The sequence below is a fragment of the Arvicanthis niloticus genome, chromosome 14, assembly GCF_011762505.2.
Source record: "Arvicanthis niloticus isolate mArvNil1 chromosome 14, mArvNil1.pat.X, whole genome shotgun sequence".
Classification (NCBI taxonomy): domain Eukaryota; kingdom Metazoa; phylum Chordata; class Mammalia; order Rodentia; family Muridae; genus Arvicanthis; species Arvicanthis niloticus.
The window spans coordinates 74,459,653-74,478,376 of NC_047671.1; the positions used below are offsets into that span (position 1 = coordinate 74,459,653).

General features: G+C 45.1%; 1 protein-coding gene across 3 annotated transcripts in view; it reads right to left on the reverse strand.

The window, feature by feature from the left end:
• Gata6 (GATA binding protein 6) overlaps nt 1-18,718 on the reverse strand; it is a 33,010-nt gene extending 14,292 nt beyond the window's left edge. Inside the window, exons 1-6 of one of the 3 annotated variants that reach the window (XM_034518652.2) lie at nt 18,613-18,718; nt 16,145-17,298; nt 11,995-12,161; nt 8,118-8,243; nt 6,842-6,929; nt 6,650-6,753 (exon numbers count right to left, since the gene is read on the reverse strand). In XM_034518652.2, the coding sequence (XP_034374543.1) occupies nt 6,650-6,753; nt 6,842-6,929; nt 8,118-8,243; nt 11,995-12,161; nt 16,145-17,261 (1,602 nt within the window). In that variant the 5' untranslated portion in view covers nt 17,262-17,298; nt 18,613-18,718. The other 2 variants (XM_076912992.1, XM_076912993.1) reach the window with 2 other exon arrangements.
• Between the last annotated feature and the right edge of the window lie 6 nt (nt 18,719-18,724).

The window sequence follows — 18,724 nt, forward strand, 5'->3', positions numbered from 1 at the left end:
AACCGACCGGAGGATCAGAAGTTCAAGGCCAGTCAGTCTCAGATAAGTTTGAGCCTGAACTACAAAAGACCATGTCATAAAAAATGCAAGCAACATCCCGGATTGGAGAGATGGTCCAGCAGTTAGGACCACTTGTCCTTGCAGAGAACTGGCGGTTCAATTCTCAACACTCACATGGCGGTTCACAACCATCTATGATTGACTACAGTTCAGGGGCGTCCAACACCTCATTTCTGCAGGTACCAGGCGAATATATACATGCACTAAAAATAAACAAATCTTTTTAAAAATATTTATGAAAAGAACTTCAAATGTTAACCTACCCAGGTACCTACACTTTCTTCTGCAGGTTTCACAAAGCTTATTTTGGTCTATCCTAAAGAGTGTCTGACCCTAAGTCACTGCTGCTGAGGACAAGCACTTAAGGGTGTATGTTAATTCAAATCGCCACAAAACTCAGGGGTACCTGCAGTAAGGAAGGCAGGCCAGTGTCTACAGTGTCCTAGAAGTTCCAGAGAGACAAAAACAACACTATTAAAATTCTGAAACAGATCCAAGCTGGGTTGAGACCTAGACTATTGAATACGGGATTCATGCTCTTCTCCCTCTTCATGTGTCACCAACAAGAAACACAAGGAAGGAAACCTGCTTCCCCCACAGCAGAACTCCTGTCTCCATTTGGAGATACAGCAGGGCAGCCCCCCACCCTCAAGCCTGAGGCTGAGAAACCACCGTGTAAGGGTGTGAGTTCAGGCACATCATGTGATTTCAGGAGAGAAGGAAAACATGCCTGTGAAACAGGCAAGCAGGAACATGCCGGCATTGTTTGTTTCAATTAGCAAAAACACTCCCAATCAAAAATATGGCAATTGTTGGAGTCCAACAGACAAGGAAGCCAGGGTTAGCTAAAGTTCATTATTTACAAATGAACATAGTTTGGGCTCTCCTTACTGTTGACTTGACATGGCTTTGAAATGTTTTAAAACTTGGAGCTTCTTTTTTTTTTTTTTAAATCCTCGCATTCTAGCCACACCAAATTCAAACACTCGCCCTTTGATGCCATGGATTGCTACTCCTCCTTCCTGGATACTTCTGTCTACATTTTGGGTTGGGTTTTTTTTTTTTTTTTTTTTTTTTTTTTTTTTTTTTTTTTTGGGTTTTTTTTTTTTTTTTTTTTTTTTTTTTTTTTTTGGTTTTTCGAGACAGGGTTTCTTTGTGTAGTCCTGGCTATCCTGGAACTCACTCTGTAGACCAGGCTGGCCTCAAACTCAGAAATCCACCTGCCTCTGCCTCTGCCTCCCAAGTGCTGGGATTAAAGGCGTGCTACATTTTGGTTTTAATTCTTAATTACTTTATTGATTGGGAGTTTTCTCTTACTTCTACCACCTGTGCCCCAGGACTGAATTCAACTCTATCAGAGCAGGCTGTGGTCACCTTTAATAAAGAGCCAGTCTCACCTGCTCTCCATCCCCATCTTTCTCTCCAAAAGCTCTACCCAGTTGAGGGAGGGGATACATGAGCAAAAATCTCAAATGACTAATTCTCATGAGAAAAAGAATCATAGGTAACTATTTAGCCAAAGGGCCGCGTGCCTGTAATCCTAGCACATGCCAGTAACTCCCAGCCGAGGAAATCGGGGGTTCAGGGCACTGTCTGCTGTTCCAGAGGACCCAAGGTTCCCAGAACCCTCATGGTGAGCCACAATATAACTGCTCTTCCAGAGGATCCCAACTTCCTCTGCTGACCCCCAGGCCTCCTTGGGCACCAGGCACACACGTGCATACCAGGCAAAGCACCCATCCACACACATAGAGCAAAATATTTTTAAAACTAACTAAATACTACCGAGTTACTTCAGGATTCTTCTACTCTCCATAGCTCCCTTCCAACTGCAACCAGAGCTGAAAGCTTCCCTTTGTCCCCTTTGCTGCTTTGCTTATCACAGCAGAGAAAGACCATGACACTCCAGCGGCACCTCCATGTTATGAACAGTTCCAGGTGGGAGACCTTGTTTTCCTCCCCTGTAAAAGGCGCCTCCTACACATACATGCTTCTCAACACCCAGCAAAGCAGAAGCAGACTAGAGATTTACCAATGCCACAGTGCAGTGTTACAAGTTTAATGGTGACTGATATTATAGCTTTGATATAATCTCAAGTTTTTTAATAATTACTATCTTAGGCAGGCAAAATATAGTTCATCAATTCTTTATGTTCACACGTTAATTCTCTGTACATATCCCAAACTGGCCTCAACCTGGAGACTCTCCTGCCTCAATTTTTGGAGTTCTAATATTACAGGTTTGGGCTACTACTCTAAGCAGGTGAATGTCACAAGTGTACACACACACACACAGTGTTAGCCTTTTAAGTTACAGGGGAAAAGGCTACTGACCGGGTGTGTATTAAGTCTCTAACGACTAAAATTGTACACATGTAATATTTTACTCCTAAATAACAATAACAAAAAGTTTGCATCTTGGTCAACACCTGGAATTCAAAAGAATATTTGGTTGGTTGATGAGCTTTTCTGAGATGGGATTTCTCTAGCTGAGATGGTGTAGCCCTGGCTGTCCTGGCTGTCTCTGTAGACCAGGCTGACCTCAAATTCACAGATTCACCTGCCTCTGCAAGTGTGTGTGGCCCTATGCCCAGCCCCCCCCCCCAAAAAAAATAAATTTTTTTAAAGACACAGTCTCAGTCTGTAGCCCCAGCAGACCTGGAACTCTCTATGTAGAATGGCCTTGAACTCATAGATCAGCCTGAATGCTGAGATTAAAAGCTAGTACCACCACGTCCAGCAGATTTTAGTATTTTTATATGCCATGGAGAATAAACACCAAATTCTGCTGTCAATTAAGTGTTTTTCAATAAACTTACAAATAAAAAAAAAATTAGCCATAGTAAGACAGACTGTTAGCATATTTGGTAGTAAGTACAAGCATCAATGTGCATGTATTTTATCAATGCCAGGCTGCATGGTAGGGAGGCTCCTCAACACTAGGGAGGAGAATACTGCCTTTCCCCCTTCAGTCTGTGAACCCCACATCAGCACAGCTTCCCACAAGGAGAAACTGAGTCACAAGTGATGGTTCACCAGAAGCCTTTCTTATTCTCCCAGACAAAGGCCTCATTAAAGCACTAATCAGAGCCGGTACATAACGCTAGGACAGAAAAAAATGACCAGCACAATGGAGCTTTGGAGCAGAGTGAGTCTCTGTCCAGGCTCCATGCTTGTATGAAAGAATGATCTGGTCTAACCAGGAATGGTGGCGGAGGCATTCAGGAGGTTTGTCTGGGGTACACACAGAGATCAAGGCTAACCTAGCAACCTAGTAAAAGGCCAAACTTTACATGATAAAGGCCAGCTACACGTGGTGATGAACACCTTTAATCCTAGCACTCAGGAGGCAGAGGCAGATAGAGCTCTTTGAGTTCAAAGCCAGCCTGGTCTACACAGGGAGTTCCAAGAGAGCCAGGGCTACACAGTGAAGCCCTGCCTCAATATACATGAATGAATGAATGAATGAATGAATGAATGAATAGATAAAATTACTGGCCATGTTTTAAAAGGGTTGGGGACAAGGACCTGGACTCTACCCCTAGTACTACAGCGTAAGAAAACAACGTAAAGGATGGCAGTAAAACGGCCCCGCTGGCAAACTGCTTGTCACACAAGCCTGACTAGCTAGTGTAATCTCTGAAACATAGTGGAGAAGTGACTTCCCAAAGTTGTTCTCTGACCATCACAAGCTCACCACAGCGTACGCACATATACAACATAAATATACAATAGGTTAACTTAAATGAATCACAGAAAGAGAAGGACAGGGAGGACTCCTTCCTGTATACCCCGTTGCTGCTGGGAAGGGACCTGGGGCCTGGCTCAGGCTAAGGCAGTACACAAGACAGCCTCACTTCAGCTGTCCCTTGGCCAAGAGAACCCAAGAACCTAGTGGCAGTGTGAATGGTCCACAGGCAAGGAGTCAGGTAGAAATGCCACCACGTGGCCTGCCACCCCTGGCTTCCCAAAGAGAGAGGAAGGGTGGACAACACAGGGGGCTGCTGTAGCCCTATGTGTGGAACAGTGTTTGATTTCTACCAAGCAAAGGCAGCCATGTTACCCTGCCATCTCTCTGCAAAGGGATGGACGTGTGGCTCCAGCCCCACCATCTGTGCCTGCGATTTCCTGATTCACAGTCCAGTCGTCATTGCACCTCAACCCCCCACAGCCACACACTGTGAATTCCTTACTACACCAGTCACAGGCAGTGCTGGAAGTCAGTGGGTGGGCGTGAACCACCACCCTTGAGTGAGATGTGTGCCCTGAGCCAGTGAAGACATTGCACTGCAACACCAGACTCAAGCTTGTATGGGAACCTCATGCTTTCTTCTACTACAGTGATTCCTAGATTCTACAGTGGACCAGTCAGAGCCAGTAGCTTACCAGTAGACACTGTGACCCAAACGAGAAAAAAAGGCATACTTCTGTCAATGCAGACACCTATAAAAGCGCTTCTGCCAGCTGTTCACAGGCTTCATAATTCTCTCCACAGCCATGCAGTTAGCACAACGGCCATACCACAGAACCACCACAGACAGATAAAGCACTCGAAGTGCTAAGGGCCAAAGAGGCATGAAAGGGCCCTCCTTGGTATCTAGAGAAGGGACAAGCCGGCTGCAATTACTCTTCACGTGGGACAATATCCAAAGTTCCTCACAGCAAGTCAGGAGCAGCTTATGAGGACATCGATCTTAGGGTTGCCATTCAGGGAAAGCCGTGGCAACCCGGTATTCTCTGCAGGAGGCTAGTAAGGAGTAGAGTGAAGAAGCAACCCCATCCAGGGTAGATGGGAGGTGATGTCACCCAGCTTTACCCCAGCTGCCTGGGGTGCTGCTGCTCACACCAGCTGCCACAGGCTCTCCAGGACCCATGGAGGTTTCAGAGCTAAGACCCTGAAGGTCTACAGCCTGGTAAAGGGTTTCTCAGGAGTCCCCACTAAGAATTCTTACTGTTCTGCCCCCTGGTCTCTAGAAGGATGCTGTTCTTCCTCTGAAGGGAACAGGCCACTAACAAAGCAAGGTCAGAGAACCAGCCCGGTTTGTAGGACCCACATTCAGATTAGGCTCCTCTTCCAGCTTTTTCATTCTCCTTCCAACAGACTGGATTTATTAAGAGCAATTTTGAATTTTTACATCAGAAAACCACAAGAGCAAATATGACTACATTCACACTAGCACCACTCCCCAGGCAAACACACACAGTAAGCCTATGGCATTAACATTCAAACTAAGCTTTAGCCACAAGAACTAGACACCACCTTCCCCAACAGTAACTTGGGGCTAACCACTGACAAGACACAGACAGTGGCTCCAAACCTGGATGCTCTTTAATACACCAGAGAAAATAAAACATCATTCTGCACCATTTACCTACACAATCTGAGGACCAAAGATTAGGAGGAACCAATGCTTGATCTTTCATTTCCCAATAAGTAACAAAATCGATTTACCACCACTTCAGATGACTGGAGCGGCACTCACACTCCAAGTAATGAGTACAGGAGCCAGGGACGGATCAGTAGGCACAGGTACTGGCTGTCTGACTCCACAAAGCTGTCCTCTGATTTTTACATGTATGGTGCACATGCATAATGGGCACACAAATATCCCACACATATATCACACATACATGCAATATACCACACACACATAATCATTCACATTTATAAAGGCTCCTTAACCTAACATTTGCAACAAACAGAATCAGCTGAAATACTGAGTGTCATACGCCTTTAATCCCAACAGAGGCAGAGGCAGATGAACCTCTTTGAGGAGACTTTGTCTACACAGAGTTTTATGTCAGACAGGTCTAAGAGACCCTGTCTCTACATTATTCTTTCACTATATCCATTCAACGAATATTTATAGAAATGTATTATATACCAGCTACAATGTTTTTAATTCTTTGACAATTTCATACATGTATAGAATAATGTTTACTTATTTTAATCTGTTTTCATTAAAGTAATTTGGTCCACAAAGAACCCTCAAATCATCTCAAATCTGGAGTACTGTTTTTAGTATGTCAATTTGGATTTGTGAATATGGTAGTATGAGACAGAAAGAGAGCCTATGGAAGCTCCCAGACACCTCTAGCGTGGCTTTCAGTTTCATTCGTGGCTATTGTATGGATACACAAGCTTCCAGGCCTCACATCCAAAATCCAGGGTAGAGCTTAGAAATCTGCAGTATTTTGAAGTACCCTAAACAATCCATGGCCAAACTATACAGCCAACAGCTGTATAGTTTGTATAGCTGTATAGTTTTTAAGGGAGGGAGGGAGGAAGAAAGAGAAGGAGGGGGGGAAAGAGGAAGAAGAGAAAGGAGAGAAAAGTAAACACAATCTGAAGCTTTAGCTCTTCTTTGGGCTAATCTGACCACTAAAAAAGCTAGACCTTAATGAAAAGGTTTGTAAAGTACTTAAGTTTTGACATTTTGTTGACATTCAAATATAATTTCCTCTAAAAAAAAAACTATTTTTAGGTACCAATTCACTAAATTGCTGGTTCAGATTATTATACTGCTGATAAGATAAAATTTAAGATAATTTCAGCCCCTCAGGAGTCCCAGGCTGCTCTCGAACTCACCCCTGAGGTGGTCGCTTGTGTGGAAGGAGAAGTGTTTTTGGTGCAGTCATCTGAATTAGAAGAAGAGGAAGTTGGAGTCATGGGGACAGAGCCACTGCTGTTACCTGCAAGAGAGGAGTCATGAGTCCAGCTACCTACAAGGTCAAAGCCAGAAAACACTTTTCAGAGAAAGTGGCATTTTGTCATACTTACCGGAGCAAGCTTTTGACTTATTTATATTTTTAGGTTTTCGTTTCCTGGTTTGAATTCCTTCTTTTTTCATAGCAAGTGGTCGAGGCACCTAAAAGATGTCCACATCGGTCTTACATGTTAAGTATTATACTGAAGGAAATTTAGACAAAAGATGATTTTAGTACTGAAAGCCCTCATTTTAAAGTACCTGGGCATGTAGCTTGGTGGGCAGAATGCTCAGTACCACAGAAAGTAAGTAATCTTTTTGTTCAGTACTAAGGACTCAGGTGTGCTAGAGGAGCCCCACGGGGCTACGTCGCTAACTTTAAACTAATTAAAGACTTCGGCAAAAATTTCAACCATATGTGTTGAGATATATATATATATATATATATATATATATATATATGACACATATATGTCAACAGTAGATTGTAAATGCATAAAGATTTCCCCTTTCTCCAACAAACAGGGATTCTTTCAGGAAAAATAATGTAGTTTATCATGGACAATTTAATATTTTCAACTTTATGATTATTATCTGAAATAACAACTATAGAGCAACTATTTCTTGTATGAATCTTTACTTTTAATATCTTTATTTAAGAGATAAGCACCTCCTCCCTACAACACGGGTTAGTTACTTTAAGAGACTGATCACTGTTGGCCCAGTGCCTCATGGGAAAGTCGCAGCACTCAGAAGGCTAAGGCTTCTGCACCCTGGGCTGGGAGTTTGAGGTCAGCCTAGGCTATAGAATGAGACCTTATCTAGAACCAGACAAACAAATATTGAAATTTACAATAATCTCTGAAGTCCTTTAAAGAAGTATAGACTATAACAGAAGGTATCAAATATGACTTCTTCAGACAAATGCCTTTGCCAAATTTCTTAAAACTCAAGATTTATAATAATCATTATTTCACTATCAATTTTGAAATATACACTTTATAGTTCTACTTTTCTTTTTCTTAATACAGGGTTTCTCTCTGTAGCCCTGGCTGCCTCGGATTAAAGGCTTTCAGGCTGCCCTTGGCTCATTATTACGTTTCTCAAATAGAGATGTTACAAAGAATGTTAGTGTCAGATTAGTTGGTAGTGCGTTTTATTTCCTGCCTCCTTAGTGACTAAACTGACTAGATCACATTATAGTTCAGAGCAGTTTGAATTCACTACAGGGCGTGTGTACACACGCATATTCACTTTTGCATTTTTTTTTATTTGTTGATTCTGTCTTATAATTAAAATTTGACAATTCAGGTACTAACTGTATGTATTCAAACAGAATAAGAAGCATACCCCATGGAGTTTCATATAGAGCCCGCAAGCATTGCACACGGGTTCACCCTCAGCGTTTCTACGCCATAAGGTAGTGGTTGTGGTGTGACAGTTGGCACAGGACAGTCCAAGCCGCCGTGATGAAGGCTAAAAAACAGCACATAACAAACACGATGAGTAGAGCAATGTGACCTTTACAGATTTTGATGATGTCATATGTACATCAAGTTTCTATCTTCAAAAAACACTTTTCCTGTTAATTATACATGAAATGTCCCGTCAGGAAAAAAAAAATCTGTCAAATATAATTAGGCAGACCTTCCTAGACTAGAAATCCTGAGGACTGCATAGTGTGCTTAATCCCACAGATAAGACTCTCTCCCCAAGCCTGTTACTGTGTGATGTATACAACAACCTGGAAGCAATCATACATTGACCATGCTAAGCTACCACAGCATCCTTCCTGTGTCCATAGTGGCTGCTCCTCCAAGAAGTCAGGTTTCCACACACTGCTGTTGGGGAATTAGATTCTTAAAGTTTCCCTAAACAGAGCTAAATTCTAGAATATTAGCAAGAATACAACCAACCACCAGGCAGCCTGAATCCTGAAGCACAATCAAAGCCTCCAATGAGCTAACTGGCATGGCTCATCTTAGCATTAGACATGACCACTTTTATTTTCCAGGCACATGTAGGAAAAAAAAATCACCCAGAAAACACAAAAAGATGAGTGAGAGTCTACCACAGCGAGCCTTTAACCTCAGCACCAAAGTGGCAGAAGCAGGTGGATCTGAGTTCTAGGCCAGCCTGGGCTACACAGAGAAACCCTGTCTAGAAAATAATGAAGGGGGAGGGGGAAGAGAGGAGAAAGAAAAAGAACAGGATCTAAATAAAGAAATACTCTTGTGATTGTCATTCTGGTGCCTAAATTCTGCATTCTTTTAGTATACTGCCTTGGTGATGTTGACAACTTTTATTTATCCCAATTATTCTTCATATAAATAAATAGTTAACAGAGTTAACTGGTATCACCAAGACAAACCATATCTAATACTGCCCTTTATGATCCTAACAATCTTAAAAGAATAAATTTCTTCCAAATCTCTACGGGGGGGGGGGGCTGTTGAAAACAATATAATCATCTCCCAGGAAGACAAAATATGATTTATATTTAGATTATCAAATAAATTGTTTAAAGTTATTAAAAACAAGTTGTGCTATGACCAGATAGGTGTGTGTGTGTTTGAGTGTGTGTGTGTGTGTGTGTGTGTGTAAAACAAAATTCCAACAGCTATAGAAAAATTATAAAGAATTAGAAAAGATATGTTAGGCATATATATTGGATATTTAAAGGTCAGAGATTCAGGTTTCCAAGTTCTTTGCAGACAAATATAAATGATTAAACAGGATTTTTCATTTCTAGTTCACACCTGTTCTATTAGCTTAGCATCTTTTACAATCAAGTTGTAAAAACAAGGACACAATCGCGAGCCCTGTGCAGTTTCTAAGAACTTGGCGCTAATAAATCTCAGGATCTGGTGAGAATGCACGCACTTAGCAGATAGAACTATTCGAGAAATTGTTTTGCTAAAACAAAAAGATATTAGCAAACCTTACACACCGGAGGCTTCTTTTCTCTTCCCCCTCTTTGGGACTCAGAGGAAATAAGTTTCCTTTCTCTCCATAAATGTGAAATTAGTGAAGGAGGGACAGACAAAAACGATCCGTTTTATAAATGACCCATTTATTACAGTTTCCAGTGGAATTTGGAGCCAATGTAGGGCAAAAATTGTTATCAGAATTTGCCATTATAACAAAGAGCTTTATGACTGTCAACTGCAGTTTATAAGTGAAGGCAGTCTCTATAAACATGTGAAATGTAGGTGAGCAGGTTATAAAAGTTCCTATAACAAGCGATCTCAGTTCTGTTCCTCGCTGACAAGGAATTCAAGTTACACCATAAATGTCTTATTTTGCAGTGTAATACAAGTTCAAATTCACAGTGATTGGTTCTGTTCTGCTGGCTAAACAAACTGGGGTTCAATATTCTGTTTCTGAGAACTAAGCCATATTCACCAAAACCATAAGCCCACAAAGAGAACCAATTGATAACGGCACACCCTGCAATTGGAATCATTTATAACTCATTCACAAAGCACATTGGCTGACCTTGGTTACTGCCAAGACACCTGCCACACAGAAAGAAAACTAATTGATTTACAAACGTTTAAATTGGTTTTCTTATGGGTGACAGTTATTTTTTTACTAGTAAGTGCATGAAATAAATGGAGCTTTTTAAATATGGTTGTCAGTTAATCAACCGTGTGATTCCACAAGAACTAAAAACTACCACATGTACACAAAGTTTTTGTTCAGTTTTGAAAAAAAAAAGTTACCTTTCAGAGCTCAGCTTGGACTCTGCATGGATGTACCTTTCCCTCTAGAAAGTAATGTTTCATTGTTCATGCTCCGTCTGATAAACGAAAGCAAGAACTTCCTTGGAATATTTTCCGAGTACTTTTTCTTTTTAATAAAATACATGAGGATCTTGAAAGTCTATCACATTCTGAATTTAAGGATACCTTTCAAAGAAAACCCTAAATGGGGAAAGTTGTAACAAGCTTAAAGCACATTCCACTCAAATTAACCTCAGCTACTTTATTTTAAATGCATTAAAAACAAAACAATCATAAAACTAATTACCTCTCCTTAAGGTGTCAGACTTATACTGTGATGCAATTTTGCGCTAATCTATTTAACACAAACAACATGTATACCGTTTGCTCTGCTAATTAGAGAACAACAATTAAATAAATTACCTGGGTCCTTAAGATGTCTGCATCTAATTGCAAAACATCTACTTTAAATGACATTTAGAATACTATTAGTTGGGGCTAGACAAATGTTAGCCTTAAGGTGAAATTCACGAAAGCTTCTCAAAGCTTCTCTCTCTCTCTCTCTCTCTCTCTCTCTCTCTCTCTCTCTCTCTCTCTCCCCTCTCTCTCCATCTCTCTCCCTCTCTCTCTTCTTTCATTTCAAGCTTTTATGTCCTAACAAATGACTGTATTAGCTTAATCACGGGAAAAAAATAAGAATCCCCCATACCTATTCAAAATGTGGTAAATGCTTGAATTGGTGACACTCACAACTTGGGAAGATTCTACCTTTTCAAGTTTTGTGCCTATCTGCAACAGCCAGATTTCAAAATAACCAATGTTTGAGCAAATAAATCTTCACCATACTCAGAGGAATAGAGAGCTAAACCTGGGTCTCCAGGGAAGGGCAAACAGCCTAAAGAGGTAGGACAAATCAAAGCACTGCAGAACCAGGCTGCGCTGATTGCTGACCCGAAGAAGGGAGATTTCTTTGGTATCCCACTAGCTGGTCAAGTATTAAAGGAGAGTCTGCTTTCTCCAAACCAGCAAAGAGGACACAAAGCCGACCTTCCTTTGCCTACTTTTGCTCTGCAGATGTTACCTGCAACCCCAATTTCTTGGGTATCCATTTTGTATAGTGGCCAAGAATATCTCTTTGAGGTAAAATATATATGCGTGTGCCTTAAAAAAAAAAAAAGAAAGAAAAGAAAGAAAGAAAGAATGAAAAGAAAAGAAAAAGAAAAGAGAAAAAAAAGCGATAGGCAGCACCAGGGCTGAGGGTGCAGTTCAAGAGCAGAGCACGGCTTGCCTGGTATCTGGGAGCCAAAGGGAGACTGCTACCAGCTGCGCCTTTCTTTTTTCTTTTCTTTTTTTTTTTTTTTTTTTTTTTTTTTTTTTCTTTTTTTTTTCTTTTTCTTTTTTTTCTTGTCTCTCGGGAAAGTTCTCAACCGGATTCTGGCGCACGCTAGAGGAGGTGGAGGGGACGGAGGTGTTGCAAGTCTGCACCCTGCCGCGACACTTACCACGCGCTTCTGTGGCTTGATGAGGGGCCTGCTGAGGCCATTCATCTTGCTGTAGAGACCGCATGCGTTGCACAGGTAATGACCGGTGCCGTCCCGTCTCCACAGTGGCGTCTGGATGGAGCCGCAGTTCACGCACTCGCGGCTCTCCGACAGGTCCTCCAACAGATCTGTGGGGAAAGCAAGGACCAGAGGCCCGTGAGGTCGCCAGCCCCGCGCACACCACACTTGTCCCAGTCGGGTGGTGAGAAACTGGAGGCACACCCCGAGGCTCCCCAAGGCGCCAACCCATGGCCTTGGTCGCCCTAGATCCTCTAACCACTGTCCTACATTCTGGTGTCCCCAGGGGGGCTAATAGAAACCCCAGGGAAGTCAGAGGTCCTAAGAATGACAGGATCTGGAGGTTGGGGGTTAATCATTTCTGGTCCCCTTACCGCTCCTCTGGTCTGTTTTTACAACCGAGGCCCATCGTAATTATAAAATGCAACTTGCCAAACAGAAAGGGTGCCACATGATATTCACTGACCGCTGCCCTCAAATACTCAGGACTCGCTGCCCCTTCCTTGTTACCAAGTAATTTTTAAAGTATTTTTTGTGCTCATAACACTTCCTTTTTATGTGCCTTTTCTTCGAGAGAGAAAAAAAAAAAGGACAAACCATATTTAAAATACTGTTCTTAGCACTTATATCAATTAATAATAAATAAGAAAATATTTTCTCGGGAAGGGGAAAGGCACATTATTAAGTATGGAGACTCTATTTTATTTTTCATGTCACAAGGATCTAACACTGAAATGTTCCGATTTCTATCTAAAATCTATTTTAAATGTTTGTTCCCATCTTTCAGATGTGGTTAGCTTTTTAGGATTTGAAATTAACATAAAGCTTAATTAAAAATTTCCAAAATAATCTTAACAAACAAAAATGATAGCATTTACTGTTTCTCTACAAGGTTAATTATAAGAGCACATCGAGTCTCTAAACTGAGATTAAATGTATCACGTACAGACTTTGTAAAAAGAGAGCCCTTTCTGTTACAAAGAGTTTGAATGTTCTAATTTGACATTCTTCAAGAAATACTTGAGTCACTTTAATAACTTTACACTTTAGCATTTTATTTGAAGACTACACTGCCAGCAGACAGCACCACCCCTCAACCCCCAAGGTTCTGAGTTTGTGCTGACAGTCAACAATCTGGTAAAAATATTTAAATTAAAATTAAAATTATTAAAATGCTTATACCATTCATTCTTACCTTACCAAAAAAAAAAAAAAAAAAAAAAGTGTCCCTCATTTCTAGAGTTATGTCTTGAGATTTAAAGGAAACTAACAACCACACAAGTGAGTTCAAAGTTACCCTGAGGACCCTGGAACTTACAACACATCACAAAGATTTATTCTTCTCTGCCTTAAAAGCCACTATTGACCACAGTAATCAGTAAAATACTCAGGACTTCAAGGACACTGAAGTTAAACAAGGCTTTTGCCTTTGTTGTTGACTTTAAAATGTTACCTATCAGAGAGCTCTTCTACCAGAAAGGGGCATTCCCTGGAAACCCTGACCATAGGTCTGGCCTCCTTCAGGATAGGAACAATAAAAAGACTCCCTTGAGAAGACTGTGTGAATGCTCCCAGGTAGAACATAGTCCTCAGGAGTCCCAAAGACAAGATTTGAAATTCTAAAGGTTTTTTTTTTTTCATTATTTTTATTAAATAAAAATTCTTTAGTTCCTTTTCTGTCTCCCTGCAAGAAGAGCCAGACAGCAATAATTCTAAAATGACAAAAGAAAATAGACTTTAATTAATTATAAAATCTGGTTGTGCCAGAAGGTTGACACCTCTGTCCTAAGTGGTTCCTTGGGGCACTCCTGGGAGGTGAGAGACTCCAGCCAGGTGTGGCTCCCTGAATGAAACTCAGCTCTGCCCAGTGGGAGCAAAGGAAGGCCAAGGGGTCGGGGCTGTGAGGACCCAGACTCATCTCAGTGTGAACAAATCCACCCAGCAGTCAGGGAAAGGGCGGAGAGGAGAGCAGGCTTCTTACTGTGCAGGTTGATTAAGCACAGCAATCAAGCTTTAGCTTTAGTATACTTACAGGGTATACCTCCAAATGCGGTTTTAAATAATTACTAATATTTTAATAATAATAATTAAATAGCATTGAAATGTTCCCATTTCTGTCTAGAATCTATTTTAAATGTTTGTTCCCATCTTTCAGATGTGGTTAGCTTTGGGATTTGAAGTTAACCTAAAGCTTAATTAAAAACAAATCCAAAGTAATCTTAATTAACAAAAATAATATAGCAGAAGGCAGGAAGATGGCTGCAAATTCAAGGTCAGCAAGGGAAACAAAAGACCCTGGCAGAGATAAGGGAGGAAAAAAATCAAGGTAAAGAAACAGGTGTGCCTGTGTGATCAAACTTGGCTCTATAGCCCCAGCCAGATCTGCCTAGGTTGGTTATTTTCTTAGCAGACTGCAAAATCTGGATATTTCCAAATCCCTTCACTCCAAATCCTCCTTTAAAATATCTGCTTGAGCCTACAGAAGATTTTTTTTTTTTTCAAATTTGCAATGCCCAAACAGAGGAGGTTGGGGGGAATCAAGGAAAATATAGGCCAAGTTCAAAGCCAAAAGAATCTTCTATGGTGCCTCTTTCTCAAACCAACAAACCCATTACTGTCAATGTCTCAGCCAAATGAGATGGTCAGTGGTTCAAGGCTAGCGTAGAAAGAATTTAGAGGGAATTCAAAGGTATGACAAGAAGCAGGCAGAAATGGGGTAGACTAAAAAAGACCCTGCCCCACAAGCTCCTAGGGATTCCCTGCTCTCATCAGACAGCTGCACAGCCCAGACATGCTTTCTCATCCCTTGAAGATTTTTAGTCTCTTGGTCCCTTGGGAGCCAAACATGGTCTTTTTGTGGTAGAAAGGGTGACAACCTACCAAGGCTCTATCAAGCCCCAGGCTATCAGCACATTCTCAACAGGGTCCTTGCTATGCCTGAAAATAAAGGTGTAGAAGGAAGGGAGGTGCCTGAGAGCCGCTGGGAAAACTAACTTCTTTACCGTCTCTTGACCTCTCTGTGTTACTAGTGAGGAGATGATCAAATCGGGTTCTTCACTTTAAATACAAACTCAACATTCCCTTTTAGTGTAACAGTTCAGGGGCCCTGAAAGAATGTCCCTAAACCTAAGGGGGGGAGGGAGGGTCTCCCATAATGAGACTCAAAGATTCATGGGAAGGACAGTTTGAACAAGTGTGCTTCCATTCTAGACTAACTACCCCACTCAAATAGAGGGCTACATTTTTCCCCCTATAGGAACAGTTGTCAAACGGGTGAAACCCCGAGAAGGAGAGACTGATGGATGAACCCCAGGCTCAAAACAGATGACTAAGGAAAGAAACCATGTTCTGATCATACCTTCCTCTGCTAAGAGCAGAGCCACTTTCCAAAATTAGGTCTTTCCAAGGTAGCTGATTGCGTTTCCCCACTTTACACTTTGAATAGTCTCTGGCATGGGGAATAGGAGGGTAGCTTCATGAGCTGAAAGCCCCGGCCTGACCAAGTAGAAGCCACATCCCTGAATCCCACCTAGCAGATACCAAGCCTGAAGGCCCGTCGACAACAACGGATATCACAGATGACTGTGTTCCCTCTGCTCCCGCTGCTTGGGGGGAGTGGGGTGGGGGGAGACAGCGATGCTTGTAGATGCCTGGGTCTCAGGGCTTTGAGTGTCCTATTTAAATACCAAAGAAGGGACGGAACTCCTCAACTTAGACTGAATTAGAAGAGGCTGAATATGTCCACGTGTCTACCTGATCAAGCGCCCAACATTCCAAAGTCACCCAGTCCTGAAATCTCACTCACCACTCACCCAAACCAGGATACAAGCGGAGATCCAGCCCCACATATCTCTCAAACTGAAATGCGCGTTTTCTCAATTGAGCCCCGTGCACAACCCTTCCCCACGGCCCTAAGGTCATAGATGTGCATTCACCCTCTTTCCTGACAAGAGTATCCCCCACAGCATCGCTCTGAGTCTGCCTCTAAGACTCTAAGAAATCTTTGCTGGCCCAGATGGACTCTAGTAACATCGGCTGGCGCCCCAGGGTCCCCGACCCGCACCCCCACACTGCGGCGCGATCTGATCCTTACCTGCGCTGGGGCCTCGTGGCACCGGGAGCGGAGCTCCCGCGCGGCTTTGTAAGCTGTGGAGCACTGGCGTTTCGAAGGGCCCGGCTGGCCAGGCGGGAGTCAGCGGTGCGCCCATGTAGGGCGAATAGGTCGGGTGATGATGATGGTGGTGGTGGTACGTCCCGTTCAGCGGCCGCGCTGCGGACAGCGAGCTGTACTGGTGCTCCCGGCCACCCATGGCCGCCAGGCTGCCGCCACCGCCACTCACGCTGCCCGCTCCCGCGCCGCCCGGAGTCACGTAGCCCCCGGGGTCTCGCGCGGCCCCGTTGGCCATGGGCGGGCTGGGCGAGTAGGGGAAGCGTGCAGAGGCGTGGGCCGTGGCCGATCCTGCACCTCCGGGTCCGGCCGCGCTGCCGCCGGCTGCGCCACCTCCGCCATACGGGGGGCTGTCGGCGGAGGCCTGGGGCCAGCCCGGGTGGGCGCCCGCGCCTCCCGCGTGATTACTGGGCCCGCTGCCCGCCCCCTGCAGGTAGGGCAAGCCGGGCAGCATAGAGCCCACGCGCGTGGTGGGCACGTAGACCGGGGAGCTGGCCGCCGCGGCCGCCGCAGCCGCCGCCGCTGCGGAGTGCACGAAGCCGCCGGGCGCGCCGTCGTAAGCGGCGGGCCCCTGGCTGGACAGGGCGGCGAGCGTCTGGTACATTTCCTCCGGCTGCTCGGCCGCGAAGGGGCTCAGCTTGGCGCCCCGGCTGGACCACAGCAGCTTGCTGGCGGTCGCCGCCTGATCGAGGTCAGTGAAGAGCAACAAGTCCTCCCAAGTCGACAGGGCGCTCCCGGGGCCAGCGACCCCGGGCGCCGCGGCTCCGTGGGCAGCGGCGAAGGGATGCGAGGCGTAGGGGCTGAGCAAGAGCGAGCGGCCGGGAGGTCCCGCCACCGCCTCAGTGTCGAGCTGCGGCGTCCTGCAGTTGCTGGAACCGCAGGGACCGCGATCCCCGCCCCGGGAGCAGGAGGAGGACGAGGACGAGATGGGGGAAAGCGGCGAGGAGGGCTCCCGCGCTGGAAAGGGCCCCGAGTCGCCGGCGTCCGCAGCAGCAGCCCCGAAACGCTTCGGCAGGCACCAGCCGCTGTCAGTCAAGGCCATCCACTGTCCGGCGCTACTCCAACCTGACTTTTGGTTCCTAGGGTGGGATTGAGGAACAAGACGGGAAGACAGATGAAGTGGACTCACTAAAAGGGTAGATTGTCTACAAACATGCTTCACTCCCGCACCCACCCCTCTCCTAGTTTAGGGCATTCCTTAAATATTCCACTTCTGCCCCTGCTTGAGGGGTTAGAAAACAGCAATTGAAATCTGTGTAGCAGCCAGGGGATCCTGGACGACTAGGGTGCCCTCCTCCGTCACCCAGGACACGTGTCACTGAACCCTCCTATCCCACCCCTCCACAGCATCCATCCTCTGCAAAGCGCGCCAGATCCCAAGAGTGACCCGAAACCCGCCGAGGTTTTTCCTTCTGTCTCAGATTGGCTAACTCTGAGCCGGTGACACGAAAGAATTTAATGTGTGTCAATGCTGTCTCACCCTGACTCCTAGTAGGTGATCCTTTCTTGGGATGCCTCAGTGAGAGAGTTCCGCGCGTGGAAATAACTAGAAAAGGCAACCTGTCCCTGAAAACGAAACCGCCGCTTTTTCTCGGAGCTTTCCGGACCTTGCTGACCAGATCCAATGCGAGCTCCAGAAAAAGTTACCCAGCCCAGAGAAAGTGGGATGCCAGGAAAGGCATAAGGACCTAGGAAATAGCGCAGGAAACCCACTCGGCAAAACCTCATGTCCAACCGCGTCCAGGCCAACCATACACCTTAAACACAGACCGCCTTACAACCACCAACGCGCGCACTCAGGCCGGCCCGGCTATCCCTGGCCCACCCCATGGACAACCCCAGAGGGGGGAAGGCCAGATCGTTCTGGAATTGGACATAGTAGGGTGGAGCAGAGCGCAGAGAAGGGGGGGGGGACGCACGAGGGTAGGGGGATGAGACCGCCCCAGAGCCGAGGCCACCCCAAAGGGGAGAGCAGGAAGAATGACAGGGAGACTAGGAGGGGGTAGGGAGCCAGGCAGGCCTCCACCGGGCTGCTTTTCCAAATCGCTCAGGCTCATCGGAGATAACCACACTAAAATTAATGCCCACACACAGACCCGGGCAAGATAGTAAGAAAGAAGTTTCTCTGCCCACTGGACTACGGGCTCCCGCCCCTTGGCGCTGTGATAACTCCGAGATAAGCTGCGGATAGATAAGCAATAGGGGGCGGGGGAGGCTGGTCCGGAGTATCCCGGGAACCTCGGAGTCCCTGCAATCCTCTAGAGCGAAGGAGGGGGACACCCTTGGAACCGATCACAACCAGGGAAAGGCCAGAGAGCTGGAGGCCCAAGGGGCCGTTACTGATAGGGTTGGAAGGGAGAAGAGGGGACAAACAAAGGAGGAAGCAGCCGAACCTCGGGCGAGCGACGTGCGTGAAGAACGGCCGCGGCCGAGGGTGCTCCGGGGCGCGGAGAGAGGCGGAGGGCGCCGGCGGGAGAGCGAGAGTCCGGGGTCTGCTTGTTGCTG